General features: G+C 41.8%; 1 protein-coding gene across 1 annotated transcript in view; it reads left to right on the forward strand.

The window, feature by feature from the left end:
- The first annotated feature begins 999 nt into the window (after window positions 1-999).
- The window catches only part of PSMF1 (proteasome inhibitor subunit 1), a 44,997-nt gene continuing 24,149 nt past the window's right edge, over window positions 1,000-21,847 (forward strand). Inside the window, exons 1-4 of the mRNA XM_057703171.1 lie at window positions 1,000-1,322; window positions 7,360-7,512; window positions 8,982-9,064; window positions 19,779-19,961. Coding sequence (XP_057559154.1) covers window positions 1,194-1,322; window positions 7,360-7,512; window positions 8,982-9,064; window positions 19,779-19,961 — 548 coding nt within the window. The 5' untranslated portion in view covers window positions 1,000-1,193. The remainder of the gene's footprint in view (window positions 1,323-7,359; window positions 7,513-8,981; window positions 9,065-19,778; window positions 19,962-21,847) is intronic.

The following is a 21,847-nucleotide window of genomic DNA, read 5'->3' on the forward strand; positions in this document are numbered from 1 at the left end:
GACCATGGGAAGAATTTATTTTCCTTTTGAGTGTGATGAGAGCCTGGGAGGGTTTCGAGCAGAGAAGGGGTGGGATGTGGTGTGTATTCTAACAGAATCTCTAGTTGCAGAGTGCAGAACAGACTTAAGAGAGACAGAGCTGGAGTAGGGCAGTTTAGAGGCTGGTGCAGACATCCCAGTGAGAGATGACGGTGGCTTGCAGCAGGGTGCTGACTGGGATGGGAAAACTAAATTTATCTGAGTAAAATCAATAAGTGGTAAAAATCAGGAAGTAGACAGACAAATAAATGACTGACATTTGGTAGTGGATCAGGAGTGCCGGATCTGCAGCCAGCAGCTGTGTCTTCTTGGGGGAAGCAGCTTCCATACTCCAAGCTGGTGACAAATCTGCAAAATGGGAATGATAATGGAACACACCTCATAGAGTTTTTGATAGGGTGATGTGAATGTTTTGACACAGGATCTAGAGCACAATAAACATTTAACAAATGTTATCCAAGGAGCCAGACTGCTAGATTGCGGTACTACCTCTGCCACTCACTCATCTTGGTCAAATTTACCCCTCTGTGTGTCTGTTTACCCATCAGTAAAATGGAGCTATCAAATACCAACTTTATAGGGTTGAGTCTTGAGGATTAAATAAATGAATACAAGTAAAGTATTTACAATAATGTTACATGGAGCAAGCACCGCAAAGTGCCAATTATTATTCTGAATATATTTTAGCCCTATTTCAAAACCCCTTTTCCTACCAGCATACGCCCACCCCATTCTGCAGATGGGAGGTCTGCGGCTCAGAACAAGGTAATCTCTCTTCAACGATGCCACAGCCTGCGTGTAGCCGACCTGCCAGCTGCGGGGAAGATGGAGATTCCAGCTTTGAGGGACCTCGCCCCCAGCGGTCCTGCCCCTCCCACGCTCTGCCTGGAGGAACCTTTAAGTGTCCCCTTGCTGTTTCCAGCCGGGCGCACTCGCGCAGCAGCGCCGGAGCGGGAAGTTACTTCCGGTAGCCACAGCCCCACCCCTGGGCGTCTCCATTTTGGCCGCGCAGGTGGAGACCTTACCAGAAGTAGCGGAGCAGCGGAGCGGAGTCCGCGATACTGTGAGGGCGGAGTCCGCGATACTGTGAGGGCCGAGTCGGCTCACCGCATTTTCTCCTTTCCTTCCTCCGTCCGCAGAAGCCGGGGGCGCTCATGGCGGGCTTGGAGGTGCTATTCGCGTCGGCAGCGCCGGCCATCACCTGCGCGCAGGACGCGCTCGTCTGCTTCCTGCACTGGGAGGTGGTCACGCACGGCTACTACGGCTTGGGAGCTGGCGACCAGGTACGCCACGGAGCCGGCCCAGGGCCGGGTTGGAGGGGGTGGGGTGTCTTCAGCCCAAACCCGGAGGACCGGTGGCTTGGTCCAGAGTGCCTGACCTTCCCTCCTCCCAGGTCCGGGCCCTGGGGCTCCTGACATCGTTGGTACCTTTAGTCTACGGGTCGGGGATGTGCTCTGTTGTCCCAGCCTAGATGGCACGACGTGACTTGAAAACCCAACCACGGAAACTCGCTCCAGCACAGGCTGGCAGCCTCCCAGGCCGGGATTGTGCGGATCTGGCACCGGGACAGGGCCGTAGCTCCCGTGAGCACTCCGCTTCTACCCGAACTCCGCCAAGCTCCTTCCCACGCTGCTGGCTGGGGTGGGGGCTGTACCCAGTACTACCCTCAAGCTGTACTCGAGCGCCCACCAGATATCTGGATCCAAGCACAGGTATGGGGAGAGCTTGGACCGACTCAGCTCCAGTCCAGGGCCCAGAGAACTCAGACATCCTTCGCTCTTTACCGAAGGGCCCGGTGCAGCCCATTCATCGCTGTCGTCTTCAACTCAGGCTCTAGGGCAACAGCCACCTCCCACACACGTACACACAAGCACCCTGGATGTAGGGCCAGGTAAGTTTCCTCCCCCACAGCTGACGCTACAGGACCAGCTCCTCCTGCTCTCCCATCCTCAGACTCTGCCTCTTACAGCAGAGGGCCTTGTCATCCCCACAGAGCCCCAGGACTGCTGGGCCTAGCCTCCCTCACTAATTTTTGCTGTAGCATTCTCCCGTCTTCCCTGCCCCTTCCCTGTGACTCTCCCCCTACACATTGTTGTACACATCAGCTTCCTGTGAGAACTGGGCCTGGACCCCTTACTGCCCCTTCATTTTCCTTCTGCTCCATCCGAAAAAATATCCTCCCATACACACACTCAGGACTCACTGTCACTCTTTTCTCACTTTCAGAACCTAGACAAGCTCTGGGGAGCAAGGCACTTCACTCCTTTCATCTTACAGTGAGATTTTAACCTCATTCTCATTTCTAACTGCTTTGGTTCTCAAACTCCCTAATCCTTTTTTAGTTTCTCAGCTATACATCCAGAGCCTTAATTTTTCCTCTTCTGACACAGAGCTTTAGGGATTCCCTCCTCAAACACAGGTTATACATCCTGGGCTCTTAGAGCCAGGTTCTTCACTCCACCCTCACTGCTCCATTCCTCTGTCCCTTAGAACTAGTGACCAAGACCATCACACCTCCTCACCAACAGAATAAGAAACACAAGGACAGTCATGGATTTCTGGCTTTTTTTTTTTTACCCTCAGACCTCAAGTGTCTCACTGGGACCCCAGATACACACAGTAAACTTCTCCACCAGCCACCTCCACGCTCACACATACTTCATACCTCACATGGACTCTAGGACTGGAGATAAGGCTGGCAAAGAAGGACTAGCCTTACACACGCGCACCTGGAAGCAGGAACCATTCTTCCTCCCAGATGCCTCTGTTCCTGGCCTTTCTGTTCACCTTTTGCTTCCTTCCACTTACCTTGCCTTTCAGCATTTCCGATCTTGGGATCATGTAGAGGCAGGGCCCGCAATCATGAGTGTCAGGTTTCCACTTTCAGTATGTAATCTCCCCAGCAGAAACCTTATGTCTCCTCACTTGCCTCACTCCAGCTTTCTAATCTTTAATAGCTCTTTCACTTGCCCCAGGCATTTCATTTCACCTTTTCCTGGGACATTCTCTCAGAAAGCTGATGTGTAGAATGGTGCAGGGGGCATTGGGATTGGAGAGGGGGTAAGACTTGGTCCTGACTTGGGGCTCCCCTGTCGGCTTTCAGGACCCGCCTTCTCTGCCCCTTGCCCTGTCCTTCAGATCTAACAGGTTTGCCCTGCTCTCTCTCCTTCTCATGTACCTCACTCTCTTTATTTACTCTCAGCTAGCCAGTGCTGCCTTGACACACTGTTAGAACCTCTCTCCCCAGGAACAGGAACTTGTTACGGAGGGCCTGCGTGATTCCCTTCCCTTCTCCCCCTTCTACAGATACATAACACTGCAAATCTGCTCCCACCACTCATCCCCTCACAAATCCTATCGGCAACTCTGTCTGAGTCAGTTTGACAGCTTAGGGACATCAGTTCATGTAGGTCATTGCCTCCTCCTAACTGGCACCATCCCCTTGCCATGTACTCCAGACTTCCAAATTTTCAGAAAGAACACAATCTCATTTCAATATTGGTCAAAAATAAGTAAATAAAACATCCTTAACTGAATCCCAAAGGTCCATCTAATTCCTCTCTGTTTGTGATGGCACATGTTGAGTTCATGCAAGCCAGAAAAAGATGCTGGCTCCAGACACCTTAGGGGAGGCCCGGCAGAGTGCGGATGGGGGTTTGGAAGGCATTGCCCACTGTCCATCTGTCCACCCCAGTGCTAAATCAAGCATTTTCCGCCCCCTGAGGGGGATGGGCATTTGTGCTACACGCTAGAGCATGGTGTGCTTTTACTTCTTTCTGCCCTTCCTCTTAAGTGCCACTGAAGCTCAGGTTGTACTTTTCCTCCTCTCAGTTCTGCTGAGTTTACTTTCATTCAGAGTAGAAGCCTTTTGGAAGAGCATCTTTCCTATTAGTTAATTTAAGAGAGGTTTTCTTTTTCCAGCGTGGGGCCAGTAGTCTCAAGCTGAGACCAGTGGTATCTGCCAAGTTCAGAGGATGTTTATATTGCCTCTCCAGCTACCTCCTGCTTCCCACTCTTCTAGGGGTGATAAGAGAGAGAGGAAGGTCCTGAGATTGTGTACTTGATCATTTAATATGTTGACAGTTAAATAGAAAGTTAAATTGTCTGCTTTTCTCTTTGATTTTGTGTTCTCTGGTACAGGGGAATTGTGTACATAAAGCTTGATTAGAAGAGCAATGCAGCTTCAATAAAAAATTCAATATTTGGATTTGGATTTCTTTCTTGATGTCAGCATCCCTCCTCATAAGAGTTTTATAGCTGTATCAGGTGGCAAGGGAATAGAGATGGCCATAGACTTAAGTTTGAGAATATTGTTTTCTGCTGTAGGAATCTAAGGATTATGACAAAAGAGAGAAAATACCCCAAATGATCTTTTTTGGGTACATGTTAGCCCAGGGACACTGGAATGAACTCATGGCCATTAAAGAATGCTTCCAGCCTCAGAATTTTGCCTGAGGGGACAACTATCTTTACTTTTGGGGGGCCCATCTCAGGGACCTGGCTGGGAAAAATCTTCTCCAGCCATAGCATGGGCAATCAGGAGCTCTGAATGGCAAACCCAGTTCTGCACTTGACTCACCATGACCTTAGACAATTCTTAGGCCCCTTAGATTTTTTTCATCTGAACAGGTCAAACTACACAACCATGTACTTTGGCTACTTTCCAATTGTAGCTTTTTGGGAGGTCTGATATTTGATGTCTTGGTCTAGAGGGCAGTTGAATGCCATGTTTAGCCTGATATCACCAAGGCCAGTCTCTTTCAGGGCCACCTGTTTTCCCATTATCAGGGCAGCCCTAGAGCTGGGGAACATTGGTTCCACTGCAGTGAGAGATATCAGCTTCACCAGGCCCTAGGATCCTCTCTTGCTCTGGAAGCCTGAGGTTGTGGGATAGTGAGCAGGCTGAATTATTTACATTCCAAGAAGAAATTCTGGTGGGTTGAATGCTGTACATGGAGGGTATAAATATAAATTCGGAGGCCCTTGATAGAACAAGGACAAGGCATGGTATCAACTTCTTGGCTTCCAAAGTAAACCTTAAATCCAGGACACTAAACATGTTATAGGAAATTTACCCAGTTAGGGGTGATGGGATAGTTTCTCTTTCCCACTTGACGAGTTGGCTGCTTAGTTTCACTTTTGTTTCCTGTCACTCTCATTTCTCAGCTTCAGGCCTGTGAGTTTCCTTGTCATTTAGCCAAGTTTGAAACTGTACCAGTTGCAATGTCTTAGATTTTATTTGAGACCACTTTCCCAGTTTGATTCCTGAGCCCCAGAGGTAACCAAAGAGGAGAGGCCCACAATCTCCATTCTTGGCCTCCCGTTGTCCTTGGTGAGGTGCAAGGTCTGTGTTGCCGGATCTTTGTATTTTGTTGTTGTTTTTCATCTTTGGTCCCACTCCCTCCCACCATAGTCTCATGAGTACAGATCTTTGCAGTCCACTTGCTCCATGTTTAGCTATAGAAATATGCATCCATGAAAACAGATTTTTTGGTGTGTTTTAAAATTTTTTACATAAGTGATACCTGGCTGTAAATCACATTTTTAAAAAAATTTTCTTTGTCATGTTGTTTACTTTTATCTATAATACTGCAGTTAGATCTAGTTTGTTCCTTTTAACTGCTATACAGTATTCCACTGTGATCGTATTTGTGTTTTACCTCCCCTTTGGTGCCCCCTACAAGGTCGTGATGAAGATCCCTTGTCATAGTCCCTGTGCCTCTGTGCACAGGATTTCTTCTAGGAGTGCAGGCTTTGGGTCATGGCGTGTCTGTCGGCTTATCTAATTGCACTGAATATTACCAGATTGCTCTCCAGAGGGGTTGTATGAGTGCGAACAGCCACCAGCAGTGTCTGGAGGTTGCCATTCTCTCCATACCCACACAAACACCTGGCAAAAAATAGAAAAATGGATAATAGCTGTCTCATGGGTGGATCCTGGTATCTCATATTTCAACCTACGTTTCTCTGAGTGCTAGTAAAGTTTGAACAACCCTTTATACACTGTTTGCTGCTCTTATCTTTTGCTTGTTCATATCTTTTTCAAGTGGGCTCCGAAGTTTTATTGTTCGTTTTCCAGGCATTCCCTTTTTGTACTAGTTATTAATTCTCTTTGTTTGCAGCCATGGCACCTAGCTCATCCTAGCCTGTGGCTGCCTGTTAACTTTGTCTGTAGTATCTGTTATTGATCTGGAGCTTTAAATTATGAGCAGTGTCAAAGACAGCACTTTTTTTCTTCTGTGGACCTTGTTTAAGAAATCTTTCCCCACCCGGAAATCACTATGTTAGTTTTTACTATAGAAGTAGTTTGAGAACTGTTTCTCAAATATCAGTGCATAAAAAGAAAGTCCTAGAATTTTTTTTTATAGGAAATGAGGACATCACAGCTCACAGTGATGCATTTTTACACCCACTGAGTTGGCAGAAATGTTAAAATTGGACAACAGCAATGTTGCTGACCACGTGGCACATGAACTCTCATACATTGTTCATGGGAGCGTAAAGCCATACTCACTGTGCAGTGAGTCAGCTATAGTTAAGTGCATTGACATGGATGAAGCTCAAAACAAGATCAAATGAAGATGGCAGATGATAAAAGTGATGCCATTTATATAAAATTCAGAAACATTTGAAACAGTATATTTTTAGGATTTGTGTATAGTAACACAACTATAAGGAGAAGTAAAGAAATTTAAAAAACAGGCTGGTGATTCCCCGTGAGGGAGGAGGAGGGAGGGTCATTGAGGGTATGCTGCTACTCGAGGCTTGAGCAGTATCAGCTACATTCTGTTTCTTAAGCTGGTTGTAGATACAGAGGTGTCTACTTTATAATTCTTTTTTTATCTTGTACATATGCTATATTTTGTGTGTATGAAAGTTGTTCATAATTTTTGTTAAACCACTACAGTAGTCTGGAGAGGTGTACATTAGAATCTGTATTTTTAGTTAACACTTTCGTGATCCCTTTGCAGATGACCCGAATTCCAAACTTTGAGAAACACTGCCTTAGAATTTTACAGTATCCCTTGAGGTGACGGGTCTTATTCTTAGCAGGGGGATAGAGAGGGGATTATTAAATCAAGGCTACAGATTCTTGACAGGTTCCAGTGCTGTGTCACAAAGGTAGTCAGATATGAGGGAGGAGCACTAGAGCAGGAGTCCAGAGACCCCAGACCTCTAGCTTGCTGTAGGACCTTGGACATTTTACTTCTCCTGACCTCCATGTTCTCATCTGTGAAGTGAGAGAGTGGGATTAGATTATTTGTAAGGTCCTTTTTAGATCTGAGGTCATGATTTTTCTCCTCTCTGGTGCCTTCTCAGCCGGGTCCCAATGATAAGAAATCAGAACTGCTGCCAGCGGAATGGAACAACAATAAAGACCTGTATGTCCTCCGGTATGAGTCCACAGATGGGTCCAGAAAGCTCCTTGTGAAGATTGTCACTGTGGAGAACAGCATGATCATCAATGTGCTGGTGAGTCTCCAGGACACAGAGAGGTCCGCTGATAGGAGTGGACCTTAGGATCATCTTTTTTTAAACCCATTTAAGAGCCCTAAATGTCCATGAAGGCTTTACTCAGTGATCCTACTTCTGGAACATTATTCTGAGGCCAGGACCCTAAATGTAGAAATGCTTTGTGTTCAGAGATGTTCCCTGCCTATTATTGTAAAAGAAGGGACTTTCCATCACAGAGGAGTAGTTAAGTAAATTAAGGTAAATCCATTCAGGGACAGTTTGGGAGAAAAAAGCTTATTGTAGCCCCAAAGGGCTACTCTTAATTCTTTAGATATGCGTAGCTTTCTGCTGCCTTGGAGCCTTTATACTTCTGGAAAGCTCTTCATTTATACCATTGCCACACCCTTCACTCTTCCTTTAGCCTGACATTCCCTTTCTTTTTTTCACTTACTCAAAAAGTTCAGTCCTGACTACTTTCATCTGCCAGAAAAACGTAAGTTATGCCTCTGCTTCATTTTTTTATTTTCCTGCCTGGTACTTAACACAGTTTGTAATTAGTGTACTTATTTATACTTTGGTATGATATTTGTGTTCTATCACTATAGCAGAATATTCTATAGTCTATATAATATAGACTATAAGCATCCTGAAGGCAGTGACTCTCTTTTTAAGTTTGGCCTGGTTGTCTGTATTCATACAAAAGTTTCACGCAGTCTGTATTGTGCTGCACTTTGCTTTTTTTCCCTCGATATGTTTTGGAGGTCTTTACATGGGAATGCGTATAGCTATACCTTATTCATTTTAACCACTATGTAGTATTCCATAATACTATAATTTATGTATCCCTCTCCCTTTTGATGAACATTTAGATCTTGTATAACACAGGGTTCTTAGTTATAAACAACAAAATCCCCTCAGGTTTTTTTAAACAGGTTTATTAAAAGAACTGGAGTAACTCATTGAATTGTCAGAGGAGCTGGAGAAACAGTTTCAAGGCTGGGCTTCTAGGGCATTGCTCCAAACCATGCCAAGGAAACCATTACCACCAGCCCAGGGCATTAGGTATTGGCTAACCGCCAACCCAGGTGCCCCCTCTCAGGAGCCACTGATGTTGTGTCCCCTGCTGCCTCTGCTGATAGCAAGATGTCTGCCCTTTACTCAGCCTGTTTATCCATGTTGCTCGCCTCCAAGTTGAAGTTGTGCATCCATTTGGCACCTCAGTTACATGCCTGTGTCCAAGCTGCAAAAGAGCCTGGGAAGTAGGTTTTTCTGGGCTCTGCCTCAGAAAGGCATTATTCTAAATCAGAGAAGCCCCCAAACATTAGAAGTGTATTTTATCTATTACAAACAGTCCTTAACTACGTCTTTTTGTGCCCACATATTTTTCTTTAGGTTGAGTATTAAATTATTCCTCTCCCCCAACCCGCCTACTTACTCATTAGACCAGAAATACCCCAGTCTCTCATTTTCTATTTTCATTTTTCTAGGAACATGGCTCACAGCAAGTGTCAGACTTGACCCTGAACTTGAATGATTATATCGATTCAGAACACCTGGTTGACTTCCACAGGTATTTCTTTCCCTGGGAAAAAGAAGAGAGAACCAATGGCCAGATACAAGGAATGGACTTGAGGTTTCAGAGAATCGAGGAAGGTTAACAGAAGGATCTTTCTCTTCTGGGCAAGGTCACTTCTTAATTCTCTTTTCTGTTTATTTGAAGAGAAGATTCACGTGGGAAATGCCATGTGAAATAAAATGGTGCAGTCAAGAGTCCACAAGTCTACAGGGTGGAGATGGGGCCAGGCCAGTGGAGTCCGTCAGAGTGAGCTCCTGGGAAAAAGTGTATCTAATTTGGTACACTCCATCCTCCAATTTTTTTTAATAGACTTAATATTTTATAGCAGTTTTAGGTTCACAGCAAAATTGAGCAGTAAGTGCAGAGAGTTTCCTTGAACCTCCCCGCTGCCCCGCACTCTCACCATCCTGCACCAGAGTAGTGCATTTGTTACAGTTGATGAACCTATGCTGACACACATTATCACCCAGGTTCCATTCTTGGTGGTGTCAGAGTGTGTTTACTTTTGTAAGAAACTGCCAAACCGTCTTCCAAAGTGGCTGTACCATTTTGTGTTCCCGCCAGCAATGAATGAGAGTTCCCTGTTGCTCCACATCCTTGTCAGTGTTTCAGATTTTGGCCGTTCTGATAGGTGTGTAGTCATATCTCATTTTTGTTTTAATTTGCAGTTCCCTGATGCCATGTGATGTTGAGCATCTTTTCATATGCTTTTTTGCCATCTGTATGTCTTTGGTGAGGTATCTGTTCAGGTCTTTGGCACATTTTTCAATCGGGTTGTTTTCTTATGGTTGAGTTTTAGGAGTTCTTTGTATATTTTGGGTAACAGTTATTAATTATATATGTGTTTTGCAAGTATTTTCTTCGAGTCTGACTTGTCCTCTCATTCTCTTGACTTTTTATTTTGAAATTTGCAACCCCATAGAAAAGACGGTTTGCAAAAGTATTACAGTGAACACCCATATACCCATCACCTAGATTCACCAATTTTTAACATTTTGCAACATTTTCTTAGTTTTTCTGTATGATTTTTTGTTCTTGAACCATCTGAGAATATTTCCAGACTTTATAAACCTTAACCCCTAAATATTTCAGTATGTATCTCCTTATTTTCACACAGACATCCTTCTTATATAACCTTCATGTGGTTATCACACTCAGGAAGTGTAGCATTGATACATTAATGTCATTTAATACACAGTCCATGTTCAGATTTCTGTAGTCATCCCAGCAATGTCCTTTTTAGCTGCTCTTTTGGTTTTAGGTTTGAGGTATTTATTTTCTTATCCAACCAAATATCACACATTGTATTTATTTTCATGTCTTCTCAATTACCTTTCATCTCAAACAGTTTCCTAGACTTTTGTTTTTCTTAGCATTGGTATTTTTGAAGACTTGAGGTCAGTTGTTGTGTAGAACATTCAGATTGTTTCCTCATCATTTGATGCAGGTTAAACATTTTGACAAAGAATACTATATAAGCATGGCTGTGTTCTCCTAAATGTTTCATCAGGCATGTGACATCTGTCTTATTCTTGATTTTGTTCAATTTGATCACTTGGTTATGAAAGTATTTGCCACCTTTCTCTCCAGTTAAAGCATCTGTTTTCCATTGTGTTTAGTAAGTGAGCTGTGGGTTTATATTAGCAGACTGAATATTCTGCCCCCTAAAAGTCTTTTACCCAGTGGTTTTAGCATCTACTGCTGATTCTTGCTTCAACCAACTATTACTGTGATGATTATAAAATAGTAATTTTCTGTGTTCATGATTCTTTCTACATTTATTAAATTTTTTGATTAGAAGCTTTCTGTTCTCTCTGTTCCCCTTATTTTTATTTTAAAAATATCAATATAGACTTCTGGATTCTTTTTTATTCAGAGTTATATTCCATTTCTGTCATTCTTTGAATACTCAGGTTGTTCCAGAGTTGACCAGTAGGAACCGCTTCAGGCTACCTCTCCTTCTTTTTGACATGTCCCCATGTCAGAGCGTTTTCATACTTTCTGGCACAATAAGGTGTTCTGCCCTCACCTTGTACTGTACTTGCTCCTGCCTTGAAATCAGGCGTTTTTCTAAGGAAACATTTCTGTTGGTGAGTTTTAGTATCCAAAATCTGGGCCCTGAGTGTGCTCATTAATACGAAGGATGTCTTTACTTCCAGGCTTTTTCAGAGAATAGAGCTAGGAAATTTTTTTCCTAAAGTTTTTTTTTTCCTTAAATTTCAAACTGATACTTTTATTTTTAATCTAACACTGCAGGATTTGTATTTTCTTATTGTGTACTTGTAACTCCCTTCTGTGGTGAGAAACCTGGTGCCCAATAGCATCAAAGTATTTGCTCATTTGTTTGATTCTGAAATACACACAGATAGTTTCTGAACTGCTACATTAGTGCTGACCAAGAACAAATCTACTAAGTAAAGTTGCCAAATACAGTTTCTTTCCAGTTCCTTTTGTCCTTTGACTGCGTCCCACTGAGCATGTATATCATCAGAGTGTTGTGTTCAGAATGTACTTAGATTTAATGCTTTTTTGTCCATCAGTGTAATGAAGTTATCTGTTTGATAGATAGTTGGGCCCATTTGTTTCCACTTTATTCCTTTTTAGGGACTTTATCCCCATCCCCACCCTCATTGACCTCTTCAGGGTTTTAGAGGAAGCTTGGCATCACTGTAAGTTCACAATCATGAGAATTGCCTAGAAACCCTGTTGGATTTAATTGCGTCTAATCAGCAATAACCATCTTGAACCCTGTCTACTTCTCTCAGACTTCGGTCAACCCGCCTTCATCATTCTGGCCACCACTCTTTGTCTCCATCCCTTGTCCATGCAACCTCTATGTGAGGAGATCCCAATTTCCACTCCTGGTCACCACCCCCTCCAGGCAGTTTCCCACACAGCAGTCAGACCAGCCTTTTTAAAACACAGATCAAATCATGATTAAAAGTCTTGCTTGAAACCCCTCAGTGATATCACCTCACACACATTAGGATGGCTATGACTACTATCAAAAAAGTCCAAAATAACAAATATTGGTAAGGATGTAGAGAAATTAGAACCTTTGTATGCTATTGGTGAAAATGTAAAATGGTACAGCCACTACACAAAATGGTATGGTGGTTCCTCAGAAAATTAATTACCATATGATCCAGCAGTTCCACTTCTGGGCATATACCCAGTAGAATTGAAAGCAGGGTCTTGAAGAAATAATTATACACCCACGTTCATAGAAGCATTATTCATAGTAGCCAAAAGGTGGAAGTAACATAAATGGCTATGAATACCTAGGGCAGATGAATGGATAAACAAAATGTGATATATACAGACAATGGAATATTACTCAGCTTTAAAAAGGAGGGAAATGCTAACAGATTCTTCAGCGTGGATAAACCTTGAGGACATTGTGCTAAGCAAAATAAGCCAATCACAAGAAGACAAATTCTATATGATTCCACTTATATGAGGTACCTAGAATAGTCAGACTCATAGAGACAGAAAGTAAAATGGTGGTTGCCAGGGATTGGAAGAGGGGAGAATAGGAAATTATCGTTTAATGGGTACCGAGTTTTAGTTTTGTAAGTTTTCAGTTTTGAAGATAGGTGGTGGTGGTGATTGTACAACAACGTGAATATACTTCTGAACTGTACACTTAAAACTGGTTACAGAGTTGGTAAATTTTTTACAAATTAAATCTAAAAAAAGCCCCCAAACCCTTCAGTGAATGTTTATTTCTCTAAGGATGAGGAACAGAATCCTTGATGAGGCCTAAGGCCTAAGACCCAAGACCCAGCCCCTCTAAGCTTGCCCTGTGCCACTTCCTGCTTAGTTGCTGTGCTTCAGCCATGGTGCCACGTGCCTCCTCCTTCTTCAGAGCTCTCCACTTGCCTGGCAGTGCTCTCCCCAGCCTCCTCACGCAGCCAGCTCCCCTTCTTCCTTCTCTTCCCATTTAAATGTCAGTTCCTCAGAGAAGCACCCCCTGCTCCCCCCATGCTTCAACCTTTTAAGCATTTAATTTTAAGCATTTAATAAGTGGGTATTTTATGATTAACTTCTTAGAGTTGGGCTTGCCTACTAGCCTGTGATCTCCTTGAGGGCGGAATCTGGGTCTTTTTTACATAGTAGACGAAGGGATGAAGGAGTGAGGTCAGGCCAGGCCTGGTGAGGGAAGGACATTGAGAGTGTGGTCTCTCTCTTGACTTTTTCATTCTGGAATTCCATTGGGAGAGAAATTGACCAAACCTGTGGGTGAAGCCAGGCCTGTACACCAGGCTGTTCCTGCTCTTTAGAGCATTTAGTCCCCTCAGCAGTACTGAGAGAGAAACGGTGATACTGTCTCCATTTTGTTGTTTTAAAATAACATTGGTTGTTGGAGTTTTGTGTGTGTGTTGGGGGAAGGGGGATGTGGGGGGGTGTTTCGATCACTGTGAAATAACATAGTAGGACTACCCCAGGGTGTTGTTCTGAGAATGAAATGTGATGTCAGCATAGAGTGCTTAGTGCTGAGCCCAGCGCTTCGTAAATATGCAAAGGGAAAAAAATCTGATCACAAGGAATCATCTCCATGGAAACTGAGGCTCTGAGAGCTGGGGTATGGATCTGCCTCCTGGTCATAAGGCCCTCCCTCTCTCCTCTGCCCTTCTGCCAGCAGCTCTGAGCTGCCTGCCTCTGGCCCCTTCCTCCATCTGGCCCTCCTTGTTAGGTCGGCATGGCCTGTCGTATCTGTTCTAGGCAGTAATCTATGCCCCTAGTGGAGCAAACTGATTTGCTAAGGAGTATAAACCTGTTTCTTTCTGCCATGCCTTTTCTGTGTTAGGATGACAGGCTGTCTTTTGCTACTACCAAAAGGCAGTTCTACTAAGGCTTAGAAATCATGTGACTTCTTCAGGACTTAGCAGTTTTTGAATCAGACCTGAGTTCTACAGATAAACCTCTTACATAGGGCGATCAGAGGCCTTCTACCTGTATCACACACAGCTCATCTGACTGAAAGGAAAGAGGAGTTAGATTTATCCCCACTACCCAACTTGGTCAAGGAAATAGCACAGTGCCCAAAGTTCTGTGTTCTAAGTAGGAACCTGATCTTTATAGGGATGTGTGGACCACAGGCCCTTAGAACTTCCAAACCACAGCAGGTATTACACTTTTCAGTCATGGAACTTTTTATTCAAGCACACGTGGCGTTTTTTAGGATTCTGGTGGAAAGGGTAGGGACAGCAAATGGAGATCCTTTTGCCCCATCCACTTAGGTCCCCTTCCATGCTAGAGAAAACCCAAAACCACTGATCTAATCTCAGTGATTTTATGAGTATAAAATAAATGATTTTTTAATTAAACTTTTTATTTTGAGGTAATTGTAGACTTACATGCAGTTGGAAGTTGTAAGGTATAATACAGAGAGACTCTTGTATCCTTTATACATTTTACCTCAGTGATAACATTGTATAAAACTATCCTAAATATTACAGTGAGGATATTGACATTGATACACTGTTAAGTATTTCCATCACCACAAGGATCCTTCCTGATGCTTTTTTATAGCCACACCCACTCCCCCTCCCCACCCCTAACCCCTGGCAACCATCATTTGTTCTTCATTTTTAAACTTTTGTCTTTTTTTTTTTTTTGGAGTATAGTTGATTTACAATGTTGTGTTAGTTTCAGGTGTACAAGCAAAGTGAATCAGTTATACATTTACATATCTCTCCTCTTTTTTAGATATTTTCCCATATAGGTCATTACAGAGTATTGAGTAGAGTTCCCTGTGCTATATAATAGGTCCTTATTAGTTATCTGTTTAATATATACTACTATGTATATGTCAGTCCCAATTGCCTAATTTATTATCCCCCCCCATAACCATAAGTTTGTTTTCTTCATCTGTGACTCTACTTCTGTTTTGTAAATAAGTTATTTCTACCATTTTTTTAGATTCCATATATAAGTGATATCATATGATACTTGTCTTTCTCAGTCTGACTTCACTCAGTATGACAAGCTCTAGATCCATCCATGTTGCTGCAAATGGCATTATTTCATTCTTTTTTATGGCTGAGTAATATCCCATTGTATATATGTACCACATCTTTATCCATTCCTCTGTCAGTGGGCATTTAGATTGCTTCCATGTCCTGGCTATTGTAAATAGTGCTGCAGTGAACATAGAGAAGCATGTATCTTTTCAAATTATGATTTTCTTTGAATATATATATGCCCAGGAGTGGGATTGCTGAATCATGTGGTAGCTTTATTTTTAGTTTTTTAAGGAACTTCCATACTGTTCTCCATAGTGGCTGTACCAATTTACATTCCCACCAACAGTGTAGGAGGGTTCCCTTTTCTCCACACCCTCTCCAGCATTTATTGTTTGCAGATTTTTTGATGATGGCCATTCTGACTGGTGTGAGGTGATACCTCATTGTAATTTTGATTTGCATTTCTCTAATAATTACTGATGTCGAGCCTCTCTTCATGTGCTTTTTAGCCATCTGTATGTCTTCTTTGGAAAAATGTCTATTTAGATCTTCTGCTCATTTTTTTGATTGAGTTTGTTTTTTTGCTTGCTTGTTTGTTTTTTGATATTGAACTGCATGAGCTGTTTGTATATTTTGGAGATTAATTCCTTGTTAGTCACTTCATTTGCAAATGTTTTCTCCCATTCTGAGGGTTGTCTTTCTGTTTTATTTATGGTTTCCTTTTTCTGTGCAAAAGCTTTTAAGTTTAATTCGGTCCCATTTGTTTATTTTTGTTTTTATTTTCATTACTGTAGGGGGTAGATCAAAAAAGACCTTGCTGTGATTTATGTCAGAGTGGGTTGTGCCTATGTTTTCCTCTAAGAGTTTTATAGTATTCGGCCTTACATTTAGGTCTTTAATCCATTTTGAGTTTATTTTTGTGTATGGTGTTAGGGAGTGTTCAAATGTTATATAAATGGAATCATACAGTCTGTAACTTTCGGGATTGGCCTTTCTCACTCAGCCTAATACCCTTGTGATCCTTCTGAGTTGTTGCATGCATCAAGGGTTTGTCCCTTTGTATTGCTGAGTAGTATTTCATGGTATGGTAGGCATGGTATTTCACAGTTTAACCATTCACTAGTTGAAGATGACCTTGTTTCATTTTTTGCCTTTATGAATAAAAGTGCTCTGAACATTCATGTACAGGCTTTTATGTGGACATAATATTTATTTCTCTGCAATAAATGCCAAGAGTTCAATGGTAATTGCATGTTTAGATTTTTAAGAAACTGCCAAACAATTTTTCATAGTATCCGTGCCATTTTACATATACACCACCAGTGTATGAGTGATAGTTTCTCTGAATCTTCACCAGTTTTTGGTGTTATCACTATTTCTCATTTTAGTTATCCTAATGTATAGTAATATTTCATTGCTTTAATTTGCATTTCCCTAAAGGCTAATGACAGTTCCTTGTATATTTCACATGCAAGTCCTTTGTTGGATGTTGGTTTATAAATGTTTTCTCCCAGCCTGTAGTTTGTTTTTTCATTCACTTAACAAGGTCTTTTGCAAAGCATAAGTTTTTAATTGATGATAGCTATTTGATCAATTTTTGCTTCCATGGATCAAGGTTTTGGCGTCAAGCGTACGAACTCTTTGCCTACCTCTAGATCTCCTGTTTTTTTTTCCTAAACATTTAATAGTTTTTTGTTTTACATTTAAGTCTGTGGTCTATTTTAAATTATTTTGTATAAGTTGTGTGGTGTAGGGAGAGGCTCATTTTCTTGCCTGTGGAAGTCCAATTGCTCCACCACCATTTGTCATTGAATTGCTTTTACAACTTTGTCAAAAATTGGTTGTCTGTACTTGTGTTGGTTTATTTCTGCGTTCTCTTTTTTATCCACTGATCTTTGTGTCTGTTCTTCTGCCAGTGGCACACAGTATTTATTATTGTAGCTATGTATCAACAGTAGACCTTAATATTTGAGTAGAGTGATTGCTCCCACTCACTTCTTTATGGGAATAGTTTTCTCTATTCTAGTCTGTGCCTTTCTGTATAAACTTCAGAATAAACTTGTCTTTGTCTATAAAGAACCTTGCTGGGATTTTAATAGGCTTTGCATTAAACTTATAGATCATTAAACCTAAAATGGGAAAAATTGATTCTTTTACTCTCACTGTGGTATGTCTCTCCATTTATTTAGGTCTTACTCTGTTTCTTTCATCATCATTTTATAATTTTCAGCATATAGGTCCTGGACATGCTTTTTATTCTTTTGTGGTGTGAGAGGTGATTATAAATCGTGTTCCGTTCTTCATTCTGATTTTCAAATGTCCATTGTTAGTAGGCAGAAATGCAGTTTATTTTTGTGTGTTGATCTTGTATCCTATCACCTTGCTGAACTCACAGCGTTCTTGGAAGGGTTTTTTTGGTAAATTCCTTGGGAATTTCAAGGTAGACTGGCATGTCATCTGCAAATAGGAGCAATTTTATTTCTTGTTTTCTAATTTGTATGCATTTTCTTTTTCTTCCCTTACCAAAGTGGCTGGAACTTCCAGTATTATGTTAAATAAGAGTGATTGGTGAGAACATCCTTACCTTGTTCCCAGTCTTAAAGACAACATACTCAGTCTTTCTGTAGATGCTCTATATCAAGTTGAGGAGGTTCTCCTCTATTCCTAGTTTGTTGAGAATTTTTATCATGAATGTTGGATTTTGTCAGATGCCTTTTCAGTATCAATTGATATGATCATATGATTTTTCTTAACTTATTGAGATGGTAGGGATTTTTAACTATTGAAGTTTGAACCACCCTTGCATACCTACAGTAAATCCTATGGTGTATAATTCTTTTATATATTTTTTAATTTAATTTGTTACTATTTTGTTGAACATTTTTGCATCCAAGTTCATGGGAAATACTGGTCTGTAGTTTTTTTTTGTACTCTCTTTTCTGAATTTGATATCAGCGTAATACTGGCCTCATAATAATGAATTGGGAAATGTTTCCTTCTCTTCTGTTTTCTGGAAATGACTGTAAATTGGTGTTAATTCTTTAAATGTTTGGTAGGCTTCTCCACTGAAATCATCTTGACCTGGATATTTCTTTTGGGGGGTGCTTAAGTATGACTTGTGTTACTTTAATAGAACTCTTCAGCTTATTTGTTTCATTTTGGCTAAGTTGTTACAGTTCGTGGTTTTTGAAGAATTAGTCTAAGTTCAATTATGTTGTTATTAGTATTCTGTTATCCTTTCAATGGCAACAAATCTGTTATAATATCCCATTTCATTCTTGATATTGGTGATTTGTGTCTTCTCTCTTTTTATGTTTGCTGCTCTTGCTAGAAGCTTATCAATTTTATTCATTTTTTGCAAGAACCAGCTTTTTCTTTTATTTTCTCTGTTGTTTTTCTGTTTTCTGATTTATTTATCTTTGTTCTTTATTATTTCCTTATTTCTGCTTGTTTTTGGTTTAATTTGCTCTTCTTTTTCTAGGTTCTTGAGGTTAGAATTTAAATTGTTGATTTCTTTCCTCTTTTCCAGTGTAAACATTTAGTGCTATAAAGTTTCCTCTCAACACCGTTTAGCTATAATCTCACATATTTTTAATATGTTGTACTTTTATTATTATTCAGTACTCTGCATATTTTTTTCAAGACTTCCTCTTTGATCCATGGATTATCTAGAGTTGTATTGCTTAATTCCCATGTATTTAGAGACTTGCTTCCTGTTTTGATGCTTAGTATAATTCCATATGGTCAGAGAGCATACTCTGTATGATTTCGGTTTTTTTTACATTTATGAGGTTTGCTTTTCTTTCAATTTATTTTTTTGGAGTATTTTTTATTGAATTACAATGTTGTGTTAATTACTGCTATACAGCAGAGTCACTCAGTTATACATATATATACATTCTTTGTCATATTCTTTTCCATTATGGTTTATCACAGGATATTGAATATAGTTCCCTGTGCTATACAGTAGGGCTTTGTTGTTTATTTATTCTATACATACCACTTTGCGTCTGCTAATCCCAAACTCCCAATCCAACCCTCTCCCAGTCCCCTCCCCCTTGGCAACCACCAGTCTATTCTCTTATGTCCCTGATTTATGAAGTTTGCTTTTTGACCCAAGATATGGCTCATTTTAAAACACCAGAGTTTTAGGAACTCTATATAGAGTCCTGCCCACTCCCTGTTACCTCAGTGTGCCTCAACACTTCAGCTATAGCTCACATTGCTTGTCTCTCACAGGCAGAGAAAAGAGGCCTAGAGCAGCCTTCCAAGAGCCCCTGAGTTAGTGACAGAATTGGACATTAAGCCCCCAGAGCCCTGCCTACTTGGACCAGGAACCTGGTTCATCCTCCCCATGGAGCCTTTGCCTTCCATGACCCTTCCCATGACATGTGATGAACACACAATGAGGCTGAGGGCGGGGTGGGCAAAGAGGAGTAGCTAGTCTAGGTGCTGTGCCCCTACACCCTCACCTCTTTCTAATGGGGTGGTAAACGAGGAGGGGCAACTCAGATGCCTAAGAAGCTTAGGCGCAAATCTCGGAGACAACGCCGGGCTGTTGCCCCCCTCACCCAGGTCCGCCGGGCGGCCCGTTCCCACGCTTGTGAACAGTCCAAGCGTGACGCCAAGAGCTACCAGGGCCACTGCCACCATTGCCGCCGCCACTGCTGCTGCCAAAATACTCTACGCAGGGTTGCCAACCACCTGCAAACAGTTGACACCTTGTCTCCTTCCTGCAGGGTCTACAAGAACAGTGAGGAACTTCGGTCTCGTATTGTGTCTGGGCTCATCACCCCTATCCATGAGCACTGGGACAAAGCTAGCGTAAGTCCCCACCGGGAGTTTCCCCCTGCCACTGCCAGAGAGGTGGACCCACTCCGGATTCACCCACATCACCCACATACCAGCCGGCAACCTCCCTGGTGAGTACACAGCCCACGGTTGGCTTCCCATGCTTCTGCAGAAGGATTCCAGCCATGACCATGCCGCTTGACCCTCCTCTGGCCCCCATGTGTCTTCAACAGAATTGTCAGAGTCTTGATGTATGGAGATAGAAAGTGGAGATGTAAGTGGAGCAGTGAGTTCTTGTACTGCTACTAGTCACCCCAACAACCCAGCATCCTAAGGCTACCTGCCACCTTTCTGGAGGCCACACAGAGCCTCTGAGTCTGCCGAAGGGTCAGTGCCTCTGAGGTGTGTGTGCAGTACTCCAGAGTTGCTGCCCAGGTAGTTCAGTTATATATTCCAGAGCTCTGTGTCTGTTCAGCACCCTGGACCAGGCTTCTGGGGAAAATACAAAGATGTGGAAATACTGAAAGTTCCTGAAGGGTCTGTATGTTCCTGATGTTTCCTTTCTTTGCCTTTCACTTCATTGTAGTCCCCTGATCTCTTTGACAACTTGAAAACTTTTCCAAAACAGCATGAGGTATGAGCAGATCACATCCAAGATCTTTACAGATTAGGATGGCAGCATTTAGGACTGGAGACTTCCTCTCTAAGGGAGAAGACAGAGACCAGGGACACCTTAGTCCCTAGCTGAGATAGCACTTCCCAATTTGGAGTCCACAGTGTGGTAGTAATGGTGGTATTGGCAGTGTTGTGGGGGAGGGCTCACTCTGCAGCTATAATAAGCACTCAGTAGGTGTTAACTACCATTGTTAAAAATTATTCTGTTTTGCAGTTATATACCTTTGGTTAATTAAATAAATGTGAAATAAGTAATAATTGACAAGTCTCTTTGACAGTCTTTGGAAATATTGGATTCTGTGGGGAGAGAGGAGAAAAATAAAAAGTGGTGGTAAGGTTGGAAACAGCTTATCTGATCTAACCTTCTTATTTAAGATGACCTGCCTAAGGTTAGCAGCCACTAATAAAGAGACAGAGCCAGGGCTGGGGGTCCAGGTGTCCTCACTCCAGCACAGTGCTCTGCTGTGATGTAACCAGAATTTGGTGGCAAGATTTAAGGATAAGCCCTGGACAGCAGTCACACTGGGGGAGGCTTTTAGACCTTAAGTAGATAGTAATTCTCAGGTCTCTCAGATTCACTTCCCATTTCAAAACAAATATTCTCTGAAATCTCCTTCACTCTCTCAAAATGGAATTCATAGATAAAGTAACTTAGCAAATGCACAATTTCAAAAGAGATCAGTATAAAGTCCCGACTATAATATAAATGAGAAATAAAAAGTGAGTAATTAATAATAAGATAATGTGTATTTCACTGTGTAGATGCCTAAGCATGATTACACTGGAAATGATAGACATTTGCACTTGTATGTGGAATTATCTTGAATTCGACAGTAACAAAAGCAGGCACATGGCTACATTATAGTTAAATTTCTGGAAAAATTTGTATTAAAACAGTATAAAACTACTTTGTGTTCATATGTAAAATGGCCTTAGACTAATTTATGGTAGCTAATTTTATGCAGGCTTTACATCTCTGTGAATGTCTAACAAGACTTTGGCAAGTTGTGTGGGGTGTAGATTATTCATTATGTGGAGCTCTGCTGTGGATTACAGAGCATGAAGCGTCTCTGGTCTTGGCCTATAAGTGCCATAAGCACTCTCCAACCTCTGTAACAAACAAAAACACCCCAAGGGCTTACACAAAAACACCTCCAGGGCACCTGGAAACTCTGCCATCCTAATTGGGAATCATAGACCTGAGTCTGGAATTATGAAGGTAACAAATCCTAGCCTTGGAAGAACAAAAAGAATTAGAAAATCACCATATTGCAGCTTCTACTGAAATGTAGTGATTAGGCACAAATTGTCACTGGTTGCTAAAATCATTAGGTAAAAGGTT

Source organism: Hippopotamus amphibius, chromosome 12 (assembly GCF_030028045.1).
Source record: "Hippopotamus amphibius kiboko isolate mHipAmp2 chromosome 12, mHipAmp2.hap2, whole genome shotgun sequence".
NCBI classification, from domain to species: Eukaryota; Metazoa; Chordata; class Mammalia; order Artiodactyla; family Hippopotamidae; genus Hippopotamus; species Hippopotamus amphibius.